General features: G+C 39.9%; 6 protein-coding genes across 10 annotated transcripts; 1 reads left to right on the top strand and 5 right to left on the bottom strand.

Moving 5' to 3' along the window:
• Positions 1-370: 370 nt before the first annotated feature.
• LOC106643246 (organic cation transporter protein) lies at positions 371-5950 on the bottom strand. Its single transcript, XM_014358302.2, has 9 exons — positions 5813-5950; positions 3370-3501; positions 2783-2999; positions 1920-2181; positions 1638-1827; positions 1429-1546; positions 965-1325; positions 699-883; positions 371-581 (listed from the first exon to the last, which is right to left on the bottom strand). Exons 2-9 carry the CDS (start codon positions 3492-3494, stop codon positions 390-392), a joined length of 1650 nt encoding a protein of 549 aa, XP_014213788.2. The 5' UTR covers positions 3495-3501; positions 5813-5950; the 3' UTR covers positions 371-389.
• Positions 5951-9768: 3818 nt separating this feature from the next.
• LOC106643228 (senecionine N-oxygenase) lies at positions 9769-12975 on the bottom strand. Its single transcript, XM_014358267.2, has 6 exons — positions 12686-12975; positions 12388-12532; positions 11218-11479; positions 10681-10784; positions 10277-10528; positions 9769-10201 (listed from the first exon to the last, which is right to left on the bottom strand). The coding sequence occupies exons 1-6, from the start codon at positions 12886-12888 to the stop codon at positions 9881-9883; spliced, it is 1287 nt and encodes a 428-aa protein (XP_014213753.2). The 5' UTR covers positions 12889-12975; the 3' UTR covers positions 9769-9880.
• A 656-nt stretch (positions 12976-13631) lies between these two features.
• On the bottom strand, positions 13632-15537 carry LOC106643229 (RNA exonuclease 4). Of its 2 annotated transcripts, none has more exons than XM_014358268.2 (2): positions 14832-15537; positions 13632-14759 (listed from the first exon to the last, which is right to left on the bottom strand). In XM_014358268.2, exons 1-2 carry the CDS (start codon positions 15105-15107, stop codon positions 14196-14198), a joined length of 840 nt encoding a protein of 279 aa, XP_014213754.2. In that variant the 5' UTR covers positions 15108-15537; the 3' UTR covers positions 13632-14195. The 2 variants fall into 2 exon arrangements, with proteins under 2 accessions (XP_014213754.2, XP_014213755.2); XM_014358269.2 differs by having other exon boundaries at positions 13632-14756; positions 14832-15425.
• Positions 15538-15576: 39 nt separating this feature from the next.
• Positions 15577-17538, bottom strand: LOC106643182 (uncharacterized). Its single transcript, XM_089589738.1, has 8 exons — positions 17187-17538; positions 16898-17055; positions 16671-16745; positions 16443-16583; positions 16146-16343; positions 15985-16077; positions 15785-15896; positions 15577-15715 (listed from the first exon to the last, which is right to left on the bottom strand). The coding sequence occupies exons 1-8, from the start codon at positions 17307-17309 to the stop codon at positions 15587-15589; spliced, it is 1029 nt and encodes a 342-aa protein (XP_089445864.1). The 5' UTR covers positions 17310-17538; the 3' UTR covers positions 15577-15586.
• A 912-nt stretch (positions 17539-18450) lies between these two features.
• On the top strand, positions 18451-23604 carry LOC106643278 (protein-lysine N-methyltransferase SMYD4). The gene is made up of 5 exons (XM_014358356.2): positions 18451-18530; positions 19832-20495; positions 20864-21127; positions 21548-22154; positions 22391-23604. The coding sequence occupies exons 1-5, from the start codon at positions 18478-18480 to the stop codon at positions 22876-22878; spliced, it is 2076 nt and encodes a 691-aa protein (XP_014213842.2). The 5' UTR covers positions 18451-18477; the 3' UTR covers positions 22879-23604.
• On the bottom strand, positions 21958-26461 carry Drp1 (dynamin related protein 1). 4 transcript variants are annotated; one of them, XM_089589871.1, is made up of 8 exons: positions 26229-26461; positions 25352-25916; positions 25034-25281; positions 24426-24956; positions 24158-24360; positions 23645-23913; positions 23342-23553; positions 21958-23261 (listed from the first exon to the last, which is right to left on the bottom strand). In XM_089589871.1, exons 1-8 carry the CDS (start codon positions 26328-26330, stop codon positions 23205-23207), a joined length of 2187 nt encoding a protein of 728 aa, XP_089445997.1. In that variant the 5' UTR covers positions 26331-26461; the 3' UTR covers positions 21958-23204. The 4 variants fall into 4 exon arrangements, with proteins under 4 accessions (XP_089445997.1, XP_014213839.1, XP_089445996.1 ...); XM_014358353.2 differs by having other exon boundaries at positions 23645-23960; positions 24169-24360; XM_089589870.1 differs by having other exon boundaries at positions 23645-23915; positions 24169-24360.
• Between the last annotated feature and the right edge of the window lie 328 nt (positions 26462-26789).

Here is a 26789-nt window from a genome sequence, read left to right as displayed (position 1 = left end):
ACAAAAAAAAAAAAACAATGTCCTTTTATTATATTTTTTATGTTGTCTCTCATTTAAAAACACTCAGACGCACACGCGCGAACCGATTTAACTGGAAAGGGCAATAAATTAATATACACAGCTCGTTTGATCGGCGATTCCGCATCGTCTGTCTCTCCCTCTCGCGCTCATCATCTGCCAATAAAGTTATTCGACCTCTCAATTGGCACAAAACGACCATATATATATTATAATACATTATTGGTCGTCGGAAAACTTGAAATAAAAAATCGGTCGACGCTTCATGTCTTTTTTTTTTGCAATATCATACGTGTACTGTTTGTATATACGTATATTATAATGTGTTAATTGCATCGGATTTTGAAAACACACGAGCAACGATGGATGATCTAGGCGGCCGATCCAACGACACCGTTGCTCGCCGATTTTTCGGGCTTCCTCTGGCCAATCCGCTCGGCCTCCTCGATCGTATCCGGCAGCTTCATGCCCAGCGTCTCGGGGAAACTCAGCGACATCAGACCCGCCGTCAGGCCCATACTGCCGAACAACACCAGCGGCAGACCCTCGAATATGTACTTGGCCTGCGTTGATCGGCATCAACAACGCAACAAAACATTTATTGACGACCGTGTCGGGTAAACAATTAGTAAGAAATGGCAAACAGCCAACGAACAAATATATATCAGAGAGAGACTTACCAGTAGGGGCGTCTGCGGCGCAAGGATCGAGCCGATGCGCCCGGTCATGCTGCAGATACCGAGCAACGAGTGACGAAGCGTCGTCGGGAAGAGCTCGGTCGTGTAGACGTACGAGGTCGAAAAGGATATGGATATACAGCCCTTGCCACACACGTACATTACGAGAGCTATCGTGGGCCAAATACCTGCGGAGCCAAAAAAAAGTATATCGTTAAAAAAACGAACGTGCAGGGTCATTTGGCTCTTTTGTATTTTCGTTGATTTACCGTAAGTGTGCTTCGGGACGAACTGAATGGCCAGACAAAAGAGCCCGCTGAGGATGAAGGAGCCGCACAGGGTGGGCTTGCGTCCGGCCCGGTTGAGCAGGGGCACGACGACGATGTTGCTCGGTATCTCGATCGCGCTGACGAGGATGAAGTTGGTGTACTTGTTGCCGGCGAACTCGGTCGAGTTGAGAGACAGCCCGTAGTAGACGAACGTGTTGGTCAGCCAGCAAAACGAGCAGATCAACAGCCTAAGGAGTATCTTGGGACTGCGCCGGATCTGGGCGATACGCGGCTCGTCCCCCTTGGCCATCGTGTCGCCCTCCTCTTCCTCATTGCCGGACTTTTTGCTCTCCGCTTCCTTCTGTCGGCGAATCGTATGTTTTTTTTTTTTTTTTTTTTGTTATATACATACAATGTCGCGTGTGCTTTTGTCAACAAAGTAAGATTGATTGTGGTTTCATTACGGTGTTTGTGCTCTTGAGCTCCAGGAAGGCTTCCTCGGTGATGTCGAGCTTGTTGACCGAGGCCATTTTCCGGTACACCTTTTCGGCCATGTCGCGCTTGTCGTTGGCCAACAGCCATCTAAACAGGAGAACGTTTTTTATTCTTTTTTGTTTTCCACGCAAAAACAGATTTTCCCACAAAATGAAATAAAGAAAAAGGCCAAGCTCACCTCACGGACTCGGGTAGTACGAACATGAGGAAAATCGCGAGCAAACCGGGCCCGTAGATGATCCTCATGATGACTCTCCAATTTCCGACCCACATGGCGATCAAACCGAGCCACATGTTGCCGACCGCGTAGATGCACGCGAGCAACGTGCTGCCCCAGATCCTCTGTTTGACCCCCGTCATTTCCATAGCTGCATGCGTGATTTTATGAAAACAAACACCATTACAACGAAAACAACGGCAACAAGGATATAAGAAGAAGAAGAAGAAGAATAATGCTTACCGTAGATGAAGGTAGCGCTGTAAATGCCGGCGGTGAAGCACGAGTCGATGAACTCGAAGGTGATGAACATCCAGTAGTTGACGGAGAACGAGTGGATGAGGCCGCTGAGACCGGCAAGGCCGGTTATCGTCGAGAGCACCGTTCTCCGGCCGTACTTGTCCGAGAAGGTCGAGGCAAAAGTCAGGCCAAACAGCTGGCCCAGATTGTTAAGGGTACCGACCAGGGTGAGCTTCCACCGATTCACGTCGCACGTTATACCCCACTGCCGATCGAAGTACACATAATATAATATATATCGTTGAGCAGGTAAACATTTCTTTTTTTTTTTTTCCCCCTCATTAATTAAGTACAAGGAAAATAAGATCGGTATGTTATACATCACCAGAGAGAGAGAGAGAAGAGCACGCAAATCATGCGCCATTCATTCACAACGACAAGACACACTGTACCAATTAAAAAATTCTCTCGCGTCTACCTGTATGCAGTATATACAATGACGAGAAATACCTTTTAAATTGCCTCGACGCGATATGATACCTGTACATCTTAACGATACAAGCACTCTTACACAATTATATTACTAACGTATCGTTTTCCTTTCGGAAACGATGTACATCCGATTGTTCTCTCTACTTGTGTACCTACATGTAATTGATTGAAATCGCGAAACTGAATGAAATGCACCTATATACATGCAGGTAATTAGCTGTAATGAGAGAAGCAATTAGTTGTCTCTCTCTCTTTTTTTTCTCCTTATCCTCCTTTGATCCGGTGCAGGAGGAAGCTTCTCGTTGTTGAAAAAAAAAAAAGGATGGGGGGGGGGGTTTCAGGATTAAACAAATTAGCCACATGCAATATTATACCTCGTTGTGTATGGTGACCTCGTTGGGATCGTAGACCCAAGCGTCGCAAGGTATCGTCCTGTTTCTGTCGAAGAAGCCCGGATCCGAGCAATCGCTCGTCACCGCTGGTACGCGGGCCGGGTAGCGCATGCAATTCTCCGGGGCCAGCGAGTTGTTCAGCCACGACTCGCCCCCGATCGTCGCCGTCTTTGGATCCTCGCATTCCGGAACTAGACACCTGCTCCCAAACAAAAAGGTATAATGTATATACACTCTCATCGATCCACGAGATTTTGCGAGCACACGAAAATCATCGTAATAAATATAACTTTTCATGTAACTTCAACTGTCCTTGATCGTAAAAACGCGAGAGACGCACCGTAAACGAGCACGTTATAAAACCCCAGCGCCGAGTGCGGATTTGAAGCTATATACCATTGTGTATGTATATTAGGCAACAATTAAACTTTGTTGTACGCGCGTATACGGAGAAGCACATAGAGGTGCGATAATTGTAAATTAACACGTCCCTCTGCAAATAAGTGTACGGGTATTTATATATGTATCAAAAAAATATTATGCAACAATGGGATCGAGCAACGACTCACCTGTACTTGACTTCGCCGGCGGTGAAAACATAATCGAGCGTAAATCCCGCCGACAGTATGAGCGGCAGCGTTATCAGCGCGTAGATCGTCAACTGGTACTTGCCGAACGTCTCGATGCTCTGCATCTTGTTCCTTGTGTGTTATGGTTATATTTGGTAATATATACTTTTTTACTGTTATTATTTATGTATTACGTCAGTCTTCGGGGGCCAAAAACAAATCGTACTTTTTATATACGCATATCACACAGACAAGGTGTCGTTGAACCGATGATGACGCTGTACCGTTGCTCCCAAACCCTGTAATTTTACGTGTTGGTTTTTTTTTTATCCATCGCTTCGTCCGAATTTACCTACGAGTATAGGATCATTGTAATTTACGAGCTTGCGCGTCTACGTGCTTTTTTTTTATGGACACGTGGCAATAATGCATAGTCGTCGCGCGAGTGTCATAACTTTTGACATTTGTCCTGAGGCAGCTTGCACGCGAGTATAAGATTCAACTTTACGTATAAGTATATTGTTTCTTACGTTAAACTCGTAACGATCGATTACGTAAGCGCCATATGTATATGTACATAATACGCCGATCGACGACTTTTAACAACGATGATATATAGGTAATACTTGTAAACCACTTCATTGTTTTTGCGAGTACACGTGCGCGTTCCCTTTGACATATATAAATACAAATGTTGGGAGCTTTATGTATACTGTACACCCGCGCATCATGTGTATAATGTGTATACTGTTATCGATCAGCTATACATACGCCGTACTGGAATACATAATTGTATTACGTAGGGGGGTGGCAAAAAGGAGAGCTTTCGCTGATATATGTATACCTACAGGTTGATACAACGTGCCGGAAATACTTATCGGAAGGGAAGGACTTTCTCTGCATTTTTCGAATTTTGAATCGTCGATACTCGAGAAGCCCTTCAACATGCTGTCTTTACTCAAATGTATATGCATACTCACGTCAATGGAATCGTTTGTAAAGATATATTGATGGAAAAAAAAACTAAGTTTTTTCTCATTTTTTCACAATTCTTTAACAATTTACTTTATTCGGTGCTTATAAAATTTACAAATACAGGCAAACAAAAAAATCCTTTTTTTTTTTTTTTTTTTTCATGGAAGCAGTATTGAAAATTTTGCTGTACCGTACTATTGAAAGTAGAATTGTACTAATAGTGCATAAAAATAATACGTGTTGTTTAAAAATTTTTCATGAAAAGTGAAAAGTTCAATGGAACGCTTGAGCGGTCGTGTCAGCGAAGCGCGTTCGGTGCCTCCCTCTTTTTCTCTTATCCGTGTCGTATTATCACACGTTTGTATATATTAAACAAATAGATAAAACATGCTCCAGCTGACGCTTTATCTTTGATCTCGGATTAATTGCCGAAGCTATTAACACTTTTTTCGAGATTTTTTTCCGATAAATTCATTTGTTTGATTTTCTTTTCAATACACGATTTATTTTGTACGTAGGTCTTGACACAGTTTCTCGGCACCTACTCACCTGAGATATACTTAGTAAAAGAAAAATAAATGTTTGATTAAGATTTCGATTTGTTTTTGAAAAATTCCTATCAATTATTCTGTTTATTCTTTATTTTCCAAATAAATATATTTCCGAACGATTTAAAATGAATTCAAAGATAAAGTTTTTTTTTTTTTTTTTATGTACACTATATATTTACCCTCTCGCTCTGATGATAAGTACCTATACATTATGTTTTGATAAATCATTCGACTACGATATGTACACTGTAGTGACTGTAATTTATACGTATTAAAGTTTCACAAAATTTTGTAAAAACGTGTTTGGAAGCACAAAAAAGTATATGTATATTCACAACAAATCTCATCTCTGTTAATTTTCAACGATAAAACGTTCAAAAGATTAAGTACCAACTGATACAACCAAAAACCGGCAAAGTAAGCCAATCGCTCCATCCAGCCGCGTCTCGTAAACATAAACTAAACACACATGCGTTACATACGTATCTTTGGCAGGAATAAATCGTGTCATTGACACCATGTTGTTGCGTATTCATAATATATGTATAACGTTACTATACACATGTATAAATTATATATTCTTATACCGTGGGTGCACACACGTGTATATATATGTACATACGAAGCGTCGACGCTTACCGATCAATGAAAGATTCTGATTCGTCACGGTGAGCGCTGTGAACAAAGCGCCGCTACTTTTTTTTTTTTTCTCAACCGCATAATTAATCGGTTAACTGGTCGGTTTAAATCAAGGCCCATTTTTTCTCCTCCAATTTTAACCATACAATCGGCTCAAAGAACTCGGTGTTGCAAGCAATTAATGTTTACTCTGTCGCAACATCTAACGCAAATTGGAGGTGAAAAAGTTATCAAATTAGAGGATAACCAAAAGATAAAGGGGTGGGGGACCCACTTACCGTCAGTTTGAAGGCTCCGCACGTTAATAATATTGTTTCCGACAAACCCACGGAGAGAATACTTGTAGTAAACACACCGCAGAGCAATCTGTTGTGTATATGGCACGTAGAAAACTAACTTTATCACTCGGACATGAATGAAAATACCCTCGTGATATTTCTACGGATGGACAAAAAAAAAAAAAAAAAAAATATCCAAGTCACAAGAGCGTGAGTCCAAAATTCCACTGACGCCCCCACGAGACGAAGCGATCGGCGTGAAGATCGATTCCGTGTGAAAAAAGACAACAAAGCCACAAGAGGCCTTTCTCGCCGAAAAATCGGCACTATGGTAAAACGTAAGGAAAAAAAAAAAAAAAACTGCCACTATCGTGTAAATAGTGAGCTCGCGTGCAAGTGTATCGATCGTGCGCTTGCGGTGGAATGTATAACGCGCGATAACCGCGCGTCCGGCGGTCCACTCGTCGGCAGCGCGTATGTCCGTCTGTTGCACGTTTTCTGAGCACATATATATTATATACGCGGCTGGGGAGGCAGAAGCGTACACTTTGAGTAAAAGAGATGATGTGCCGGCGTGGAAAATATACAGAAAGAGAGTCGATGGGGATACGTGTCGCCTCTATTAAGTATATACAGTCTCTTTGGTATTTATTTTTTCGAATGCGTGTGTCTGAGAGTGTGCGTGTGTTACATGAATGGGCCGTACGTGAGATGGAATAGAATGTTGTTTTCCTATTGTGCATGGAAGAGCAGGGCTCGTTCTTTTTTTCGTAAATACCTCACGTGTCTCGGAATAATGCGCGACTGTTGCCTGCTTCGAGACGGTCATGGTATTTTCTAAAATTTCGTCACAGGTGTTTGGAAATCAGTTCAAATGTGGGCATACATTTTCCAAAGATTTCATACGCTGCGAGAGCTACATTTACATTATAGTTTGTCTTGCATCGGCTCGACAATTATTAATACAAAAATGATAATCATTGAGTTGCGAGATTCGCTCTCGCGTGCGTCGGTAACAAGTGACGGCAACACGTGAAATCGACGTATACGAGTAATATTATGTTGGCTCAATTGTGATTTAATGCATATAGTTAGGTTGTTGCTTATTGTGGACGATGTTTTCGTAAGTATATTTGCTGTCGTGTTTCAATACCTTGTCCCCAAGAATAACATATGTCAACTCTTTCACTTTCATAGTTGTGAAATGAAATTATAAAGGTGTTTGATTGAAAAATCGGTATGAAAATCACTCGGGGGAAAAAAAAAATGCATATTTCGGTAAAATATACAACTCGTAGCTGCGTGTCAGTGGCAATGAAAAAAGTCAACAACTGATTAACGAGCTCGAGAACTTTTGACTGTGACGGTTTTCAATCATCTTTTCGAAGTATTGAAATAACGTTTACCCACCTCCAAACAGGAGCGAGAATAAGCAAACAACCGATCGAAACAAATGAGAAAAAAAAAAAAAAAAAACAGTAAAAGAAAAGTTTGCGTAAAAGAGCGTGTCATCGTGCACGCACGAGATGTCCAAGTTTCGCGATTTTCTAATAAAAATAATCCCGAGGCTGTACACGAGCGAATATACCGTCAAACTGGTAAGTACTGGTTAAAACGGCGCAGCTATTTACTACGCGCGCGACTCGGCGCGAGTGAACTTTTTAAATAATGATCATTAGGCGCACCGATGACGAAAAAAAAAATCTTGAATCCATCAGCCAGTGATTCATCGACGAGCGTTTTATAGGCGCGAGTGAATATACATATATACGTAAATATTCGCTGGCCGTGTAAGCTTGGTTATTTTTACAACTTCATTTGATTTGAGTAAAAGAGTAGAGACGGCTTTCTCGAACGAATTCTCATTTGCCAACAATATTGTGCATCGATTGTTTATTAAAAGATGCAAATGCATATAAGTACACACAAGTGCAGCAAATTCGTCGACCTCGCGGCGTTAAAATGAGAAAACATTTTTTTAAATTTATCTACGTGAGTTGCGGTCACTGCTATTATCTTTGACTCCAAGCTTCGTACCTCGTTAACGCGCTTCTCGCTCTCGATTAATTTTCCTCGTCTACGGATTATCATTTAGCAATCATGCGGTGTACACATATCACGTGAGTCCTCTATTTACGTGACGATGGGTTGCTGTTATTATTTTGTGCTTTTTGATTGAACCATCGTCGGCTGGGCTGCCACGTTATCGGTTAATCAATTTTTTCTTTTTCCTTTGAGCCCCTCGCGTTGACAGACGAAAGAAACAATAAAAAATCTCGTGAGCTTTTGAGGATTTTTTTTTTTTTCAACATGAGAAAACTTTTTACTTTTCCTGCAGATAGTTTTTTTTTTTAAGCACAGCCAAGGTGGTCTTACTTACCGATTGTTTGTACAAGCGATCGATACCTGGTGGAAGAACTTTGTTATTTTTACTCGGTATCGATGACACAGTTCGATACTACACAAGCAGACAGATAAGAGCGCAACATTGTTGGGGAAAAAAAAGTAATCTTTGAGTGAGCCTATCGGATGATCGGTAAAATCATTTCATAGGCGCGAATGGAACAAGAAGTGTGTTTGTATTAAATAATCAAATTTTTTAATATTATATAGACGAGAAAAGTGTTACGGCATTGTGCACGGGTTACGATTACGATACGCTATATATATATAATTAAGCAAAATTGACCGATACAATTAAAGTGTTTGAGAATTTTTCATAGGATTCGAATGAATACGCTCGAATGGTTGACGCATTAGCGCGTCTTTTCAGCGCTAATTATACGAGCTCGCGTAAGTATATAATATAGTGATGCCTGAGATTCTACGTAAACAAGAGAGTTAATGGGTAATTACAGTAGCGATGCGAACTATACAGGACAATTGTCTCTCTACGTTGGTCATGAAAATTTCGATAATCGACACTAGTACTTATGTGGGTGGGAGCATCACGGCTTTTTACCATCAGACAAACTGAAATCTGGAAAACCAATATCCAATGACTTGTATTGTGGGCAACGCAAATATTTGAAACACCGGCTACTAGATGAGACAAATCGAGATTAAGCTTAGAACAAAAAATTTGTTTTGAGACGAAACGCATTGTCTTAAGTTTTTCTAGTGATTTTTCTAAAGAATGTATTTGATAAAATTTAATATAAAGTGCTCGTAGCGTTGAGTGACATTTACACGTATAAGCGGATAAAACGCGGCTTTGAGGTTGAACTAATTTAAGGATTGATCAACTGCAGAGATTGCGATACAGAAATAATTGCCATGAAAATCAGGATATTATTTCTGTACCAGAATTTTTTTAAATTCATTTATGAATCGTTGCGTCATTATACGCATAGCATCGATCAGTGTTATTTGTATCTAATATCTTTATTCCCGACAATTTTATTACAATCTAGTCGTACTTTGTTATAAAGTGAAACAAAATGTTTTGCTTTTAATTTTTTTACCGACTGTCGTCAATAGTTCGTAAAAAAAAAAAAAAAACAAAAAAAAAAACAACAACACCAAGTTGCAGTTTCAGCGCAAGAAGGGCATATAGTCTAGCTCTCGTGATCAAATTGGAGCAACTCGAGCGAATAATTCGAGCAATTAGCTTGCGGCGACGACAACGACAACTCGCGCGTTGCGACATAATTGCATCAGTGATGGTCCCGAAAACGCTGTCCTCCTTTCTCCGTTTTTTTTCGTTTTCTTTTTTTTTTTTTTGGTCATTGAGATCAAGAACAGATCGATCCATCGATCGATTATACACTTGATGACAGGATGCGAGGGATCGTTAAGCAAACAGTTTCCAAGTGGTTTGTTTTGTAGTGACAACGGCATGTTTATTCGGCGTATGAAGCGACATTGCTGCAATGAATCAGCGTCAAGAACATTAAAACACCTCGTCATACAAAAGTAATAAAAAAAGAAAAAAAAAAAAAAAAGGCACCATTAAACCAAAACGATACAAATGTTGTTTGTTGTCAAATGTACATCAAAGTAAAATTGCCAGTAACGAAGCGGATATCGGTACGTAGAACCGAAAGGATCGAGAGTGAATCGGTAGTCTCACTGCGCAACGGTACTCGTAAAATTGTCCGAGTCGATAATCTCGAATCTGTCCCCCCTGTAGTGGACAAGGTCGTCCAGGAAGCGCTTGCTACTGACGTTGTGGATTTTTATGAGCACGGGAGGCAGGCTCTCGACGCCCGCAGTCCTCGCCAGGTCGTCGTAGTACTCGCCCTGTAGGGGTCCCATCATGTGGAACTGCCGTTTCGACCAGCCTCGCACCTCGAACCGGTCCTTCTTCTCTTTCTCGTGATCGGCCAGCATGGCACTGCGCTCGGGCAGCTGGGCCTTGTTTGTCCAAAATTTCAGCACAAATCGAGCCTGCGGTAAAAACGTTTCATCGGGTCAGTCAACGAAAGATCGGTTCATCACGATGATTTGTCACTGCGCGCTTACCTGCAAGTCAAACATACTAAACGCGCAAACGTAGAAAGGCAGCCCGATGAGGGCCATCGTCGGGTTAGCGATGGAGATGACCTGCTTCCACAGGGGCGCGACCATGTTGTCGTCCACTCGGACCCCAGCGGCTCTGGACAGGAACGGGAAGCTGTACTTGTACCCTGTACAGTAAAATATCTCGTCGACTTCGGCTTCCGTCTCGTCGGCGAACTTTACCGCGTTGACTGTCATTTCGACAATGTCCGGCTTCTAAAATGACAAGTCCAAGTACCACAATCGTAAGTACATAATATAGAGCGCGTATGAATGTAAGTTGCCTTTTTTTTTTTTTTTCCTTAACGATCTTTCGCGCGAAGGTTTCGCGGTAGGAAGTCGATGTTACATGTGCATGTAGCTCTTACTTGTGATACATTTGCAGGAAATTGTGTCAAGATCTCTTCCGTCGAGTGATGACTGAGAATTACGCTGGTGGCCTTCCTCGAGATCTCCAAGGCCAAGTCCATGCCTAGGGGTCATGGTTGCATTATTAGATCGTTTGATACACACGTATATATATTTCATGAAACAATTATTTGACGATTTTTCACGGAATCCTTCCTAATTGATCTACTTATTACAAGCATCATCGGATGATAATCAGTTGGCATCCAACCGATTTTCACATCATTATCACCCAATTTGTGGTAATTAGTGGACAATTAATCAGCTATAAATCAGGTGATATTTTCATATCAATCTGACGCTTATCAACAGAGATAAAAAAAAACAAATAACAAATTTCTCCAGTCATCGTCTCTCTGATGACAAGAGCTGAGTACACGTTCGCTTGCGTATATCATTTTTCTCACTCGTGAAAACCTGCCATGCATCCATAATATATTATCTCGATCTCGATTAATTCAAGAAAAACGTAAAAAAAAAAAAAAAAAACAACATACCGGACGGTCCAGCCCCGACGACGACGACCCTTTTGCCGGCAAAGTGCTCGGGTCTCCTGTAGTCGTGGCTGTGCAACGTCTCGCCCTTAAACTTGTCGGCGCCTTTGATCACCGGTATCGCTGGCTCAAAGTAATGCCCACTGCAGACCATCACCGCGTCGAAGCGAACATCCAAACTCCTGTCGCCCTTGAGGTCGCGTACGCGCACCTTCCACTCGCTCGTATCACCCACGGGTTCGACTAGCTCGACGTTGTGGTACAACTGTACGTTTTGAGATCGAATTTTCAATGTGTTTATTTATCATTTGTTTGCTGTGCATTTCATTTGGTAATGATAGCGTCAGTTGTTGCGTTGGTCCAATACCGATTTCTGGGTAATATACACGTCGCCGTTTGAAAGGAATCCGAGAAGACTATAACCGGGATGCGTGCTGTCGGTGATTATATGTATATATACGTGCCGGATCCATTATAGATGATGATCGTCGGATCGGGTAGGGCTCGCGAGCCGTACATCTCGAGAAAGAGGATACGCGCTGCGATTCTTGGTAAAAAATGTCAAAAGGTAAATGTAGGCCATATGGAAACGATTTCAGAATAAATCGAGAGATACATATCTCTCTGTGTGTTGGATTTATTTGGAAAACGTAATTTTTAATACATATATGTGAGTACTTGTTAAAAGTATGATTAACAACACCGTTTGTTCTTTTAAAATATACCTTTTCATTATTTTTTCCTCGCCGTCCCGTACGTGTCAGTCTTCCGTATTTATTATTATTTTTTTTTTTGTCTTCCCAACACGAGCAATGTTAACGAGCAAGCCCGATCTCATTGGTTTCGTAATCCATGATCAGCTCGTGTATTAATTATTTAATCTCGGGAATAATTACAGGCGCGTAATGGGCCCGCGAGCGCTCAACAGAGCGGAAATCTATATATCGTAGTATAATCTCACACGTCCATTATTTATTATGTACATACTTGCTCGCGCGGAGCTTTTTCAGCCAATTTACGCGCGGATACAAAAATGAATCCTTTTACGTAATAAGCAATAATATACTTACGCACGTAGGTACTTTTGCTTGGAAAAACGCGCGTATATTCTTTTTGCTAACTGTTTTAGTATAATACCACAGATGCAGTTATTATGATTATCCTCCGACTCACGTGTATGTGTTCTCGAAGCTTGAAGTGCTCGGCGAAGCTTTCGAGGAACGCCAAGATCTCCGTGCGCGTGAGATAACTGCGTTTCTCGCTGTTTTCGGGTATCGGGTAGCCCGGATATCCCATCACCTCTTTCGGCAGATTTGTCCTATACATCACGATAAAGGAACCATTAAAAAAAAAAAAGAAAATTCGTACTTTTGCGCTACACATGACCGAATTGCCGATCGTACGCGCAGCAAGTAAAAAACATGACTAATCTCGAGTATATCACAAGAAGTATAAATACATATGTTTTCACCTGAGACTGTCGTACATGCTGGAGTGCACCGGTAGGCCGTACTCGTCCTTCCCGGTCTCGGGCACGTAGACCCAAGTGCCGCCGATTTTCCCAGTTTTCTCGTAAACGACTGCCTCGATCGGGAGCGCCTCGGTGCTGGCCTCGAGGACGCGCCTGAGGGCGGCCAAACCCGCGGCTCCGGCCCCGATTATCGCGATCTTCATTCTATTTCGGTATTTTTACAGGCTCTACTCGTCGATCGTCGTCGCGTTGCCCCCAATCGATCCTACGGTGCCAAAGCTCTCACTTGAAGTGATAAAAGCGCGAAGAGTTCAAGTATATTATTCGAGGTGACGCGGTTGGAGGGTATATCGAGAATTGATTTCGGGCCCGACGACTGTGAACGATGACGATTAGGGGGAGAGCCGATGATTACGCTTTGTGAAGAAGCGCTGCATTTTGATCAACAAGTGTGTGTATATATGTAGATAGACACGTTGTTGGGCGTAATAACGAGGTCAATGTGCGCTACCGTACTTTTATCGAGAGCGACTTTGTTTGGATCTCTCCGCGGCTTTGTGCGTCTACTTGTATCTTTCGCGGAGGAGGAGGAGGAGGAGCTTTTGAGCAGCAGAAGTCGCGTGTGGGGTCTTTTGAGTTTTATTTATACATTTTCTTGCTCGAGAGACGTGGGTGTTTTTTTTTTGTCTCATAGTTTTAAATAGATGGAAGCGAAATGTACAACAAAAGAAGAAAGAAGAATAAAATGATAAGTAATTGTTATCACTTGGAGATGGAATTTTTTTTTTTTTTTTTTTTTTTTTTTATACAACGCAGAGTATGTACTGGTCGAGTTACTTTACTGGTTGTACAGTTTGTACATTATAATAATGCTGCTGACAATATAAGTAAATTTGAAAGGTGTAATAAAAACATAAAGTTTCTTACCAGTTGGCTTGTGTAATAATTCTCACTTTATTGGTAGGATTCAAGCAATGAAATATTCTCAACTCATACGCAAATTTCTCATTTGTATTTCAAGTGCTGAGCTGTACAAGAATTTACAATGTGTTTTTATTTCAATGAATAAAAAAAAAATCAACTGTTCATTTCATGCTAACGCGTTGCTGACATTTTCAAAAGAAAGGATACACTATTTGTACAGCTTTATTATAACTCTTGATTGATCACTTTTAACAGCGTTACTTTGAGCCGCTTCTCAATGCGACTAAAGCAATATACAAACTCGCGTGTTATTTTATACCACGATTTTTCCTTCCTTACCGGACAAGGTTTCAGATCTTTACGCTTGCGGTTCTTTGACCACTATCTGTTGACCCTCAGTCTTCCTTTTCCGATAGGAATACATTTTCCTTTGTTTAATCTATATTTACAATGTTCGTGGTAAAATAAGTCTTTGATTCATGCTTTAGGTAGCTAGTCAATTTTTTAATCAAAAATATACTTTTTAAAGTGTAATAAACAAGCATAATAACTTAACACAAATTAATAGCACAGACAACTATCATAATCATTTTTTTATCTCGAGCTCCCACTTTCTCTTATACAACTGATACAACTGCATGGCTGCTCGAGCATCTTCAATCGAATTATGTTCACCAGATTGTATATCTATTCCGAGCAATTCAGACGCTAGTTTTTTTAGACTTGGAGTGTTGCCTTTGGTTATTTTTTTAAAAAATTTATATCTCGATGTGTCTCGCTGACTCTTCTTTGGATGTGACAAGAACAAAACTGCTAAATCATTGTGCAGAGCATGACCAACCAGTATTCTTCCCTTCAGAATATCAGCCACTTCTTTTTGAACGACTTTGAAGTATTCTCCTTTAGCCAAATGATGAGGTCTGATACCACTGACAGCAGTTCTGAAATCTGTAACTTCTTCTGTAGGCTTGACATACTTATCGTACACACAAAATCCATTCTTGTTTACAATAGAAACGCGAGCTATCATACTATCAACACCACCATTGCCTATTCCAACCATTTCACAATCAATACCAATGGCTTTCGTAAGTCCTGTGTACGCAGATGGCTTTTTTTTCTCTGTAGTCGTACTTGTGATTTCTTGCTGCTTGGATCCACAAAATATTAAAATAAGATAACGGACAATTAGACACAAGAATGTAATTAGATGTTCTATTACCTTTTGAACCTGACTAACTTGTGGCTCACATTCGGTTTCCGGATTAAATGGCCTGTAAGTGCGCTTTGCTCTTTTCACTTTAACTACAGGATTATCTGAGTTTTTTGGGTCTGGTCCATCCAAGATATTCTTGAACCTTTCCCAGTTGGATCCGGGTTTCCTGAGTCCATTTTCACCCTTTGTTTTGCCTACAGGTGATTCCTTTTTCGCATCCATAACGGATTTGTTCGATTTTGCGGATTGATTTTTAGCCTTACTATTATTTTCAGATATCATTATGAGAAGTTGATGAACCGATTAGGAATCGCGACATTCAACTTGTCAAACAACTGCTGTCGATCACCTTTTAGTTTGTTTTAGCAAATGTTGTATGCGTCGTGTGCGAAAACGTGTCAGTTCTAGTTCTCCGACTATTAACATATGTAACGTGATTGAACATCAAATATTAAAAACTTTAAACCAATAACACGCTCACAAGCCTAAAAACACTTAAAAAAATTGATGTTGTTTGATTTAATTTGAGATCGATCACACTTTTTTTCGCAAATCTACAATTTTTAAATTGCATCAAATTCCATCAACGATATTCATAACCTTAAATATTTCAACGGTTTTTTTCTCTCTCTCTCTCTGTAATTCTGTAATGGATGAAGTGCGCATGCGCACATTTTTTAATCTTATATTCTAATATTCCCAATAGCGCCAAAGTTTGAAAACAAAAACGTAATGATCATTATTAAGCGGTAGTTTGTAAATCAATGCAAACCAATTACTTTATCAAATTCTACTTCAAACTCTCTTGGCAATCCAAAATAACTAATTTTCGGTAAAATGCTTCGCATGAAGTTGTTCCTTAGTGACTCAATAGTCCTGTGCTTCAGGTACTAAATAAAAAAAAAAAAGAATATTTTTTCCAAAATTAAATTTTTATGGGAATTATGCTTTCAACTTACCCCAGCATTAGAAAACATTTTCCATGTCGTTCGACTATATCCACGGTGAATCAGATTATTTTGTACCAAGAAAGTAATCATCAAACGCATTTCTTGGTCAGAATATCGAGGACTAAAAATATACATTGAAGTTAATTACAGGTATGAACATTTTTTTCATCAATACCTAACTAATAAAGATATTTATAAGTTTTAATCACCCTTTGAAAAAACCACCGCCAGATCGCGGTACTCCTGTTTCTTCAGTCATTATAATATTTTCGGGAGGTGGCAATTTTTCCCACCATTTAAGGCTGAAAGAAAAAAATTAATCATATGATAAAATTGAAATTGACCTAATGATTGAGTACAAGTGGCTTACCCTTGAAAAGAATTAAATATTTTCTTAATTGTTTTCTGAGCAGATTTTTGGTAAACGAAGCTATTTTCTTCTGTATCTTCGTTTGAGGGCCTTTTGGTTTTTTTTTTCTTTTTTTTAACCTCTACTACTTCAATGTCACTATCTGAATCATCGACATACAGGCGTTTCCGAATTATTTTATCGAGCTGTTCAATTGAACTGTACAAAATTGAGTAAGTAATAAATGAGTCAAAAACTACCAAAAGGTGTATTTTTAATGTATTGACTTCTTTCGAATATAATTCAAGAAATTTATACCTAGATTCTTGATTCTTTGGTTTTTTACGTTTAGTCTTTTTAGGCGACAAATCATTTTCCTTGTCATTTTCCAGAATCATTTCTGTGGATGAACTGGCATCTTTTGTGCACTGGATGCATCGCACATGAGTGTGGTAGTAACTGTCAAAGATGTAATAACATTTATAATAATTAGTCATGAAAATAAACAAGTATTTGAAAGTTTATCTTTACTAGTTGAATAATTACTTGACACATGAATCACACTTGAGCACATTTTCCGCCACCCAGCAGCAGGGATCAGTTGATATTATTGGGGTAAACCTGTCAAGTACAGAAGCTCATTACTTGTACATCACTGTTTTCTCATTAAGTCCCACGATATTTCAAAGTCAATAAAATAATTGTAACAGGTAATAGAAGAAGCTGTTAGACCTAACATCATTCATACAAAGTTACGTGTGGTTAATAAATACCTGAATTTTTCGATTTCAGGTATTTTTTTGTCGTCAATGGCTGTCGATATAAACCTAATATCGTACAAATCTTCCCTTTTATTATTTTCACTCTTGAGAAAGAAATCTTTGGTCACTAATATAATCCTCCCATCATCTCCAACGTGACCATTACATTTCTGTTGAGTAAAAAGTATTTAAATTAATTTAGATCAAAGACAACGACTTTCTTTCAAGTAACGTTTCTCTTTGGAAGAGACAAGAGAAAAAAATGACATGGACAATAGCCTAGATAACTTAAATTACTTACAGTCACAATGTCTTTTAGTCTATCCTTAATATCACTCTGAAAGCCTTCAAATTTAATTGAGACACCAGTAAAGAGGTACTGATGCCTTTTATAAAAGGGCTCTTTTACCCCTTCAACATTCATGACGCACGTGTGGATATGTTGTGACAAGATAGGTATAATTACTTGTTTGGGGACCTTGGGACACACACAATTTTTGCATGCAAGATGATTAAGATTCGCCTTTTATCTCATCATCCCGTGAAGCTCTGTGTTTACAACGTTATAAATAATTACTTTTGAAGGTAACTTTTTTGTTGCCGGCTTTGTGAAAAAAGTACGCGTTGACAAAAACAAGAACAGACAAGAACTGCGTCGGTGCATGCTGTCGGTATACTGTCGGTAGAGAGAGGTCTGCCCGTCTGCGCCGTAGAAAAGATCGAGAGTCGAGAGAAACTTATGTCGACCCTCGACTCTTTCGACTCATCGACGTAACCCAAAACAATCGATACGGCAAGGCGCCAAAATTCAAATTGTGAGCTTGCTCTGGCGCGTGATTCGGCCCAACGTTTGTATACTCGTAAATCTGTTGACTGTTACAAGTCACTAAAGGTGAAAAAAAAAAAAAACCATAACATAAGCTGCACACATTGTACAGTGCTATTCAACTTTTTAAAAATCCAAATAAAAAGGTTATAATGTATGTACATACACGCGTCAATTGGAGCTTCGAATTTAACAGTTAAAAAAAGAGCTTGCGTATTTACTCTTTGATTATAGTACATTTTGAGCTAAAGGAAGAACCTGCGTTATCACTGAAAATCCATCGGGGATAGGTGATCTACACATATGCGAGATACATATTTATATACACGTATATAGCTAGTTCGGACCTTTAAATCACCGATTTGATCACTATTGTCGCGCTCAACGTACTGTAGTCCCAAACGTGACCAAAAGCTACGTACACCAAGCCCGTAAAAAATCGGCAAAAGCTTTGGATAAAAACAAGAAACCATACACAATACAATGTACTTGGAGGAGCAGTCCATAAAAGTACAGGGGAGAAATGAAAAATCGAACGCGCGAACAACCGAAACGGTCGCGGATGGAGGGGGCGGCGGGGGGTAAAACGTGTGAAAAGCGTGTGTAGAAAGAATAGGGGCCTCGCGCCTCTAATTTTAGCCGGCGCACTATTTTTCTCGCCCGTTCGGCCAACAACCACCGCTGTAACGCTTGTCGTCGCCGCGTTGACTTTTTCTAATGCCGCAGGAGCTTTTCTCGCGCGTCAAAGCTGTACCAGCCATCGTGTATGATGGAGTCGCGTAGGAGGAGCGCCAGTTACAGTTGTGGCGGCAGACGCGGGTGAGAGCAAGATATACCATACAATATTTGCATAAAATCGATATAACAATTAAACATCACAGCAGTTATCCATCGCTAAATGTATATAGGTACTATATAATAATTAACAATTGCTGAGAGCTTGCGGTGCTGTTGTGTATATATGGAATGTGTATATATTTATCATACAATATGTGGGTCTCCGCGTGCACGCAGCTCTTTTGATGTATAAATGGCTCCGCGCTTATTTGTTTACGTCTTCCGGGTGAGTTTATCATTGTGAGAGGCTGCGAGCGAAAACACACCCGCGCGCACCACCCACGTACGTCAACCGTGGAATTTTCATTGGGTGAACAGCTGTGGGTTCTCTCTTTTTTTTCCCGGAAAAACTATATCTTCTATACGCCATACGATCGTTCGTTCGCAAGCTTTTGCTCGGTATATATATCGTGCACGTAAACACAATAACTTACGGTGCAGTAGTTGCGGTCAATCGTAAAAATTGGGTGTCAATTTGAGTGACACGAGTGCGTGTAGTACTGTATTATCATTATTTTTTTTGTTTTTTTTGTTTTGTTTATAATCAACTAAATGAAGGGCCGCCGCAAAACTGCGAGCATATCAGAATATTTTTCGCGATCGGCCGATTGTTTCGCAACAGCACATGTGTACCATCGTCTCATGTATATGTATATATTATGCGTATACATCACGCGCGCGTCGGGTCTAAAAATAATAATATATTCCACCCGCGAATGGCAACAAAACATTTATACCGCACACGTTTATTATACGCGCGTTATACGATTGAACCATGGGTGCACGCAACAACAGACGTTATACCTATCATGATATTCAACATCGACTGGTACTTATATGTAATATAAAAAAAGAAAAAAAAAAACTTCTGACGCGAGATAAACTTTAAAATGGACACACCCAAATAAACGCATCAATCATCCGCCGCAGATATACATATGTTACATGTGTAGGATTGGGCGCTCGCACGCGTAATGGCATCACATTATACAATGATCAAAACGATGCAGAGTAGATGCATGTATACATGTATCGCCCACTCTCTAGACGAGCGGTGTCCGTGAGGGCCTAAATATACAAAGAGAAACTCAATTAGACGCGCAAAATCTAAATTGATCGAAGAGAATGGCAATGACGACCGCGCAAAGATCGCTCGCTCGCTCGCTGCAAACTATATAACGACCAGCAAATAAATCGATCCTACACTGCCTACACTCATCTCTTGTTTTATATTATTTTTCTTTCCCTGCATTTTTGTTGAAATAAAAGAGTCCTTTGCCCAGGTTGTTGGGCGAGTTCGAGTACACCACGGCCCAGCAGCTCAATAGCGATGAGAGCTTCAAGGCCCGTTTCGGGGAGTTGTCGGGCGCCGGTAATCAAACCGGTATGGTCGCAGCGGTGCTGGACGCTCTCGAAGCGTATCCCAAGGTGGGGGACTGCTTCAGGGGGAAGGACGAGAAAAAAACAGCGCAGCTGTTGCAGCAGGACCAGGCCCAAGAGGAGCCGGACCCGCAACTGCTCGCCAAAGCCCTGGGCATTGCTCCGGCTGGTAGCCGGCTCTTCTACGACGTCCTCGCCGAGTGCGCTCGAGCCGCGTATCTCACCGGGGATCCTCTCAGGTGCATCAAGTACTGCCGGTTGTTCACCGAGTCGTTGGACCGGCAGGAGGACGGGCAGCTCGAAAGTCCCCCGGTTGCCGAGAATGCGAGGATCGACGTGCTCCTACTGCAGGCGGACTGCTGCAAGGCCTTCAGGGACGCCATCGGGGCCAGGAGTCTGCTGAACGAGGCGATGCGAAGGATCGGGCTGATGGCCAAGGGCAGGTGCATCGGCGGGGACGACGAGTCCTACAAGTTGGAGAAGGCCGAGCTGCTTAACAAGTTCCTCCAGAGGAAGCCCAGGAAGACGCCCATGCCGGACGATGCCGCTTGGGATCTGCTCCGACAGGTTTGGCATTTTTCTTTTTGTCACTTGATGCAGTTTACGGTCCTAATTGGAGAGGAGTATACAGTTCATCATCATTTGTATATATGAGCTCTCGCGTGTGCGCTGTACAATGTACTAGTGAAAGAATCCATTCAACTAAAATTAAACTTGCGCGCGATTGGCCACTCGACCCGAATTTACCGTACCGTGGATGATGGATGGTTTATAGAAACGCGACAGCTGTAGAAGAAAATTGATGCGAAACAGATATATTCCCGGTGCTCATATGAGTGTTATTTATATTTATAATACCTTTACTTAATTGTGTACCGAGTTACAATATTTTGCAAACGATCACGAGTGATAATTTTTTTTTTTTTTGTCTTCAGGAAAAGATTGTAACACCAACGGTGGATGGAAAACCTAACGAGTATCTGCGTAGCTGTTCCGACGCGGTGGCTCTCGGCAACGATAAGATCAAAGGTCGGAAGCTGTATGCAACAAGAAAAATCAAAGCCGGAAGCGTCCTCATAGTCGATCGTCCTTATTCCTATTGCACTGACCTAGCTGCGATTCAGACGAATTGCCTCTACTGCCATGCGTCTTTAAGATTAGACAGCAACATCAGAGTACCTTGCGAAAGCTGCCAGACGGTAAACATAGGTCACATAATGTATACAACTTTTATTTATTTTTTTTTTGTTCATTAAAATTTTTTCTATCTCCATCGTATCCACAGAAATAATAATACGGTTGTGTGAAAGTTGAAAGTAAAAACACTATACTTTTCAATAAGTTTTACTCTTATTATTAAAAAAAAGAAAAAAAAAAAAAAAAAAAAAAAGTAAAGTAAAGAAAAAGTAAATTTTAACGATATTATTGAAAAACGTAGTATTTCTTTTGATACAAAATCAAAAATCAATGTACGTACATTGTATAATGGTGGGATCGTCATCAACAGATAATTAACAATTTTTGTAACAAACGTGGTACTGAAATTTGCTATACATAATAACTCTTTATCCGTTTCAAGATTTCTGCAATGATTATTTAATGTTACATTTGGATTGCAGGTGCAATTCTGCTCCAAAGATTGCCAACAACTGGCGTGGAGTAAGTTTCATAAGTATGAGTGCCGAATCTTTGACTACTTTTTTGACAGCAAAATCCAAAGGATTAATGCGCTTCTGGCGTACAGAACTGTGGTTACAGCTGCCAATTTTGATTTTCAAGATAACGTTCTGAGAATCAATCGAGACTTTTTGCAGCTTCACAACAGTCATGATAAGAATACTTTCGACTTTCAGGCTCTTAAAAAATACGATTCGCAAGATTATAAAACTGTGTTTAGCTTGGAAACTCACTGCTCTGATGCTGACCCGAGTGAAAACTTGGAACGAGTAGTTTATGCAATATTTTTTGCAAAATGTCTGATTTATTCGTTAAATTACTTTTATCCCGAAGCAGACGATTACAAAGGCCATTTACATGTTTTGGCAGTAGCTTTATTACACAGCATGCAAGCCGTTAATTGCAATGCTTATGAAATCGTCGAGAACGTCCGAGATGACGAGACAAAAGTCTTACAGCCACGGAACGTCGGAGGTGCCATTTACACGTCGGTTAGCTTAACTAATCACAGCTGTTACCCTAACGTCGTCAGGCACTCTTATTCTTGTGGTAGGTATAGTTCATGAGTTATTACACAGCATTTTAAATTTGAGACAATAGTTCACACTAAGGGCAGTGACGTAAATAATGCTCAAAATCAAACATTTCTTATTTCCGCTTGTGATTTGCATGCGATTTAACGTGCCACACAGCGTACCACAAGCGAAATTTATTGCTCACGTAGCAAGCAGTTTTAATTTTGTGAATGCTGGCTTTTCAAAATTTTTTTTTAATATTCTGTCCAGGTACGGTCGTCGTACGATCACTGCGGTTCATAGCTCAAGGTGAGGAGATTCTCGACTGCTACGGACAACATTTTCTTGAAAATGAAAGAGATACCAGACGCAAGTTATTGGAAAAAAAGTATTATTTCAAGTGCCAGTGCATGGCTTGTACATTTGATTGGCCAGTTACATTACCAAATGATCAATTTGATTTCAAATGCAAAAAATGCTCGCAGGCATGCCGCAAAAATCACGTTTTAGCCGAGTGCGCAAATTGCGGCCGAAAAACTGAAATCAGCAAACTATACGGCTTGCTACAATCTTCAATAAAAAAACGACTAACAGCTCTGACAAGGATGTATGACGGCAATTACAAGGATGCATTACCATTGCTTCTAGAGCACGCACATTGCATTGACAAGATATTGTCAGAACCGAGTCTCGAAATAATAAAGACGCAACAATCGATCATCCAATGTTTGAATGCGATGTCGTCTACATCCATTTGAACATGCTACACGTGATGCGTACAGTGTCATTTTTGATCTCTTCCTACCTACTTCTCTGTAATAGCGTAAAGATGAATGTTTCCGCATATGTAATGCAACCTTCCTTTTTAATTTTGTTTAGCATCCAGTGCTTTTTGCTTCTTGTGGCAAGAATATTTTATAAATGGATGAGACCGACATTTTTAATTGCGTTAAAAGTAAAAGTAAATATTTACATTCATATACATAAATACGAATCATATCTGTCGAGTAAATTATCTAAAATCATGCGTTCACACTTTGCATTCTATTGAAAACTAGATCAGAAAAACAATCTAACACTTGGATTACCACATATGCGTTTCGCGAATCTCACTTATAATGTGACCAGCTTGAGTCAAAGCCTAAAAACAAAAATAATTTTTTTCATCAAGTTTAACGTTATAAAATATATACTATCGAGACTCTGTAAAATTTTTTTTACCTTAAGCATGTCTGCAGCTTCTTTGCGCCTAACGGCAATGTGTTCGCTCTCGTTGAGTAAACATTCTGCCTGGTCTGACTTGTATAAATGCGTAACAAGTTCGCTTTGTAAATTATCCTTTACATAATTAACTAGAAAATGCATGATTGCCTTTGGCACACTGTCCTGTATGGACTTTCTCACTATATAAAAGTATGATTTAATAAGCCTCTCTAAAAGTATAAAAAAAAAAAAATATTAATGATACCTTAAGAAAAATAAAACATTGAAAAATTAGAATTTTCGTCGAGTTATTCAATTTACCAATCACGTCACAATCACGTTGCTCTCTTTCGCTAAATTTACGAGAAGTCTGTGTAGGTACTTCAGGTAATAAATTAACTGGTTTTTGCTGCGGTGAGGAGCACTTTTGCAGCTCAGTTGCAACATCTTGATTAAGATTTGGAATTGGGGAAACTGTATCCTCGCGATTCCTGGTCGGCGATCCATCCATAGAACTAATTGAGTCAGCTTTGCCCTGTGGTATTAAATTACTGAGCAGCCAATGATTTTGTTGCGCATTTTCTTTGTTACTCTGCTCCAAAAATGCATTGTATTCATCTCTATTGTATGATGATTTCTAATACAAGCGTTAGAAGAGAAGATGTGTTATTGTGGGGTGTGGATAAAAGCAAGGGACACCCATGCAGTCAAGAAATTTGTTATTTTTGTTTTTAAAAATCGCATGGATAAAAAGTTAAATTATTTTCCATGATAAAGGTAGGGTAAGGCATTATATGCGCATTATCAAAGTTAAGCAGTTAAAAAAAAAATCACACAATACTTACATTTTCAATGGGAATAACAGAATTACTAGTTGAATTTGATGCTGATATATGTCTTCTACTTTGATGTTTTGCTTGGTTTGCAGCATTAACCTCTGCATTTTTAATAAAAGAAGAGACAAGAGCGGCGTCTTTGTGAAAATCCGGATGCTTAGTGTTTATGTAAGCTAGTTCTATAGCGACTAGATTTTCTACCTAAAATTCAATACGATCTTCATGAATGTCTGTAAATTATGTTACAGTGATTTTATTGGTCATACCATTGAATTAGTTGTGGGAAGTCGTCGGCGTAAAAGTTGTGTAACAACTTCAACAATTTGTTCATGAAGTTTGGGGAAGCGCAGCATTTCTTGCTGCACTTCCGTGCCACAATGCTGAATGATCCGTTGCATTTCTTCATGTACGAGCTCCACACATCGCAGAGAAGGCTCTTCGAGTCGACGAATTTGCCGTTTGACTAGGAGTTCAAAAGAAACTTCAGGCACAAAGAGAGCAGGACGTGGTCCAGTAGCATTTCTAATAGCAGTTAGGATGTCCCATTTAGTTAAACCAGTCAGTGGGTGTATGGAGTCCAAAACTCTTCCAAAAGTTTCGTGGAAAATATAACAAATTCGAGCACCACCACAAAGCTCAGTTGTCTCTATATTTCTACTTGTGCCTTCTATTGTTGAACAATAACTGCTGGCAAATTTCGTTATTATCTGGAGAAGAGTTTGAGCCTTGTCTTCTACATCCTCCCCATAAGAATTGAGCAAAGTTTGAAATTGAGAAACCATAACATTGACTCGTGTCTAAAATAATAAAAAATAAATACAGCTCAATTTGTCCATACATGAAGTGACTTTACTTTCAATATTTTTTTTCCTACTTTCAAATCAGGTAAGCAATCTCGGATATGATGCATCAACAAACGATTCAAAGTTTTTGCTAAATATGGTGTTCCATTTCTATTAGCTAGAGTAGGGTATTTACGCTGCAAAAATGCAGCTTCATCTTTTAAAGTTTCCTGAATTGATTTTTTATTCATAATGTCTTGCTGAGAACGATTCACCACACCAATAATTCCCAGCTTCACAGGAATTACTCTGCCGCATAGGATATCAATTGCATCCGTACCTAAACAAAATAGGGAGATTATCAAAAATATCAATTTGAAAAAAAAAAAAAAAAAAAAAAGTGTAAATACCAGCATCCATAAGATCTAATTTTGTAACAACAGCCAATGTCCTTCTCCCATCTGGATCAACATCCTTACTTAATTTCAAACTTTCACTAGTTGCCATATCTGTGTTAGCAGTTACAACTGCCAAGATAATTGAATTTGGATTGCAGATGTATTTTAGGACCAACTGGCGAATTTGACCCTCTATGTCTTCTGGCTGATCTCCAACAGGAACTTTTGTTATTCCAGGTAAATCGATCATTGTCAAATTTACCACGGATTTGGAAAATATTTTCAAGTTAATAGGCTCTGGGCAGATTCCTTTGTTAGCACCAGCCATTCTGTTTGTTTCGTTATCAATTTCATCCCTTATCTCGTTAAAGTCCTTGTAGATCCTGTTCTTTTGATGTAAAAATATGCCCCATTCATCAACATCAAGCGTGCCATCTTCTGCACTTCTGTACTCTTTGTCATCTTTTGGAGTATAGACTAATTGAAGTATAAGTGGTCTACGAGTCACAATGCCTGTACCTCGGGGTAAAAAAGTTTTGCCAACGATGCTTTCAATGACTGACGATTTACCAGAGCTCTGAAAATTATGCAATAACACATCATAAGACTGCCATGAAATTGAAAATTAGATTTTCAAAATCCACAAAAATTACAAGTGAAGATACACACTGAGACAAGCAATAATTATTTAACAGTGGTAAGTAAATAGCTCGGATTTTCACGACATTAACGAAACAGAACGAGAATCGCAGTGCTTAGCAACAATCATCATCGTCATCCTCGAGCAAGACAATGGATATGTAATAGGTATACAGAAGAAACAATGAAAATGTATGTACTTCAAAAGACATGTTGAGAGTCAAAAGAAAGAGAAAAGAACGAGCCAAACCTGCGTGCCGAGAACAACGATCTGTGGCAACTGTATGGCGTCGGCGCCGACGGTGTTAAAGACATCCTGGAGCTTGTTAATCACGGGAATCAGAGCCTCCATCCTGGCTGATGTCGACCAACCCCCCAAGAGTAACGGAAAACAAAATGACAACCTCAAATTCTCCTAAAAATTGAGAAACTCCCGCGGGGTGTGCAAACTGCTGTAAGCTGTAAGCCAGTTCAGCCAGTAGACCGCGAGAGAGAGAGACCGCGACTGCTCTTTTTCTCTCTCGCTTTTTTTTTTTTTTTTTTTTCAGGGCGAAAGGGGGACGGACGAACGATGTGAGAGAGAGTAGAGAGGGAAATTTTGACTTTGGAATTTTTAACGGTGGAGCTTCAATTGTAAAAAAAAAAAAAAAAATGAAACTCGCGATAATTTCAAATCAAGTACTGGCTTATTTAAGTAATCAACTAAACTCTTACATGTGTAGGCTACGATAAATTCTAGTTATTGAAGCTACATTCAGCTGATTCAGGCGCAAGTACAAGAAAAAAAAAGCCTACGGACCTGAAATAATAA

The sequence above is a fragment of the Copidosoma floridanum genome, unplaced genomic scaffold, assembly GCF_036245765.1.
Source record: "Copidosoma floridanum isolate Cflo_tuat_1 unplaced genomic scaffold, Cflo_Japanese_pri ptg000009l, whole genome shotgun sequence".
Lineage (NCBI taxonomy): Eukaryota > Metazoa > Arthropoda > Insecta > Hymenoptera > Encyrtidae > Copidosoma > Copidosoma floridanum.
This window is presented reverse-complemented; position numbering and strand designations above follow the sequence as displayed.

Bases quoted from the DNA above. Each gene is read 5' to 3' on its own strand.
- LOC106643278 (XM_014358356.2), top strand. From the start codon at position 18,478: ATGATGGAGTCGCGTAGGAGGAGCGCCAGTTACAGTTGTGGCGGCAGA. The intron at 18,531-19,831 runs GTGAGAGCAAGA...TCCTTTGCCCAG, and splicing joins AGTTGTGGCGGCAGACGCGG to GTTGTTGGGCGAGTTCGAGT. The intron at 20,496-20,863 runs GTTTGGCATTTT...TTTTGTCTTCAG, and splicing joins CTTGGGATCTGCTCCGACAG to GAAAAGATTGTAACACCAAC.
- LOC106643246 (XM_014358302.2), bottom strand. From the start codon at position 3,494: ATGCAGAGCATCGAGACGTTCGGCAAGTACCAGTTGACGATCTACGCG. The intron at 3,000-3,369 runs GTGAGTCGTTGC...GTTTGGGAGCAG, and splicing joins GCCGGCGAAGTCAAGTACAG to GTGTCTAGTTCCGGAATGCG. The intron at 1,828-1,919 runs GTAAGCATTATT...TCACGCATGCAG, and splicing joins CAGCGCTACCTTCATCTACG to CTATGGAAATGACGGGGGTC.
- Drp1 (XM_014358353.2), bottom strand. From the start codon at position 26,330: ATGGAGGCTCTGATTCCCGTGATTAACAAGCTCCAGGATGTCTTTAAC. The intron at 25,917-26,228 runs GTTTGGCTCGTT...CATAATTTTCAG, and splicing joins TCGTTGTTCTCGGCACGCAG to AGCTCTGGTAAATCGTCAGT. The intron at 23,262-23,341 runs GTAAAAAAAATT...TTTTGTTTTTAG, and splicing joins AAGCTGCAGACATGCTTAAG to GCTTTGACTCAAGCTGGTCA.
- LOC106643228 (XM_014358267.2), bottom strand. From the start codon at position 12,888: ATGAAGATCGCGATAATCGGGGCCGGAGCCGCGGGTTTGGCCGCCCTC. The intron at 11,480-12,387 runs GTGAGTCGGAGG...CAAAACGTACAG, and splicing joins AGCTTCGAGAACACATACAC to TTGTACCACAACGTCGAGCT. The intron at 10,785-11,217 runs GTATGTTGTTTT...CATGACCCCTAG, and splicing joins CGTCGGGGCTGGACCGTCCG to GCATGGACTTGGCCTTGGAG.
- LOC106643229 (XM_014358268.2), bottom strand. From the start codon at position 15,107: ATGATATCTGAAAATAATAGTAAGGCTAAAAATCAATCCGCAAAATCG. The intron at 14,760-14,831 runs GTAATAGAACAT...TGTGGATCCAAG, and splicing joins AAGTTAGTCAGGTTCAAAAG to CAGCAAGAAATCACAAGTAC.
- LOC106643182 (XM_089589738.1), bottom strand. From the start codon at position 17,309: ATGAATGTTGAAGGGGTAAAAGAGCCCTTTTATAAAAGGCATCAGTAC. The intron at 16,746-16,897 runs GTATTTATTAAC...TGTACTTGACAG, and splicing joins CCTGAAATCGAAAAATTCAG to GTTTACCCCAATAATATCAA. The intron at 15,716-15,784 runs GTAAGTTGAAAG...TTTTTTATTTAG, and splicing joins AAATGTTTTCTAATGCTGGG to TACCTGAAGCACAGGACTAT.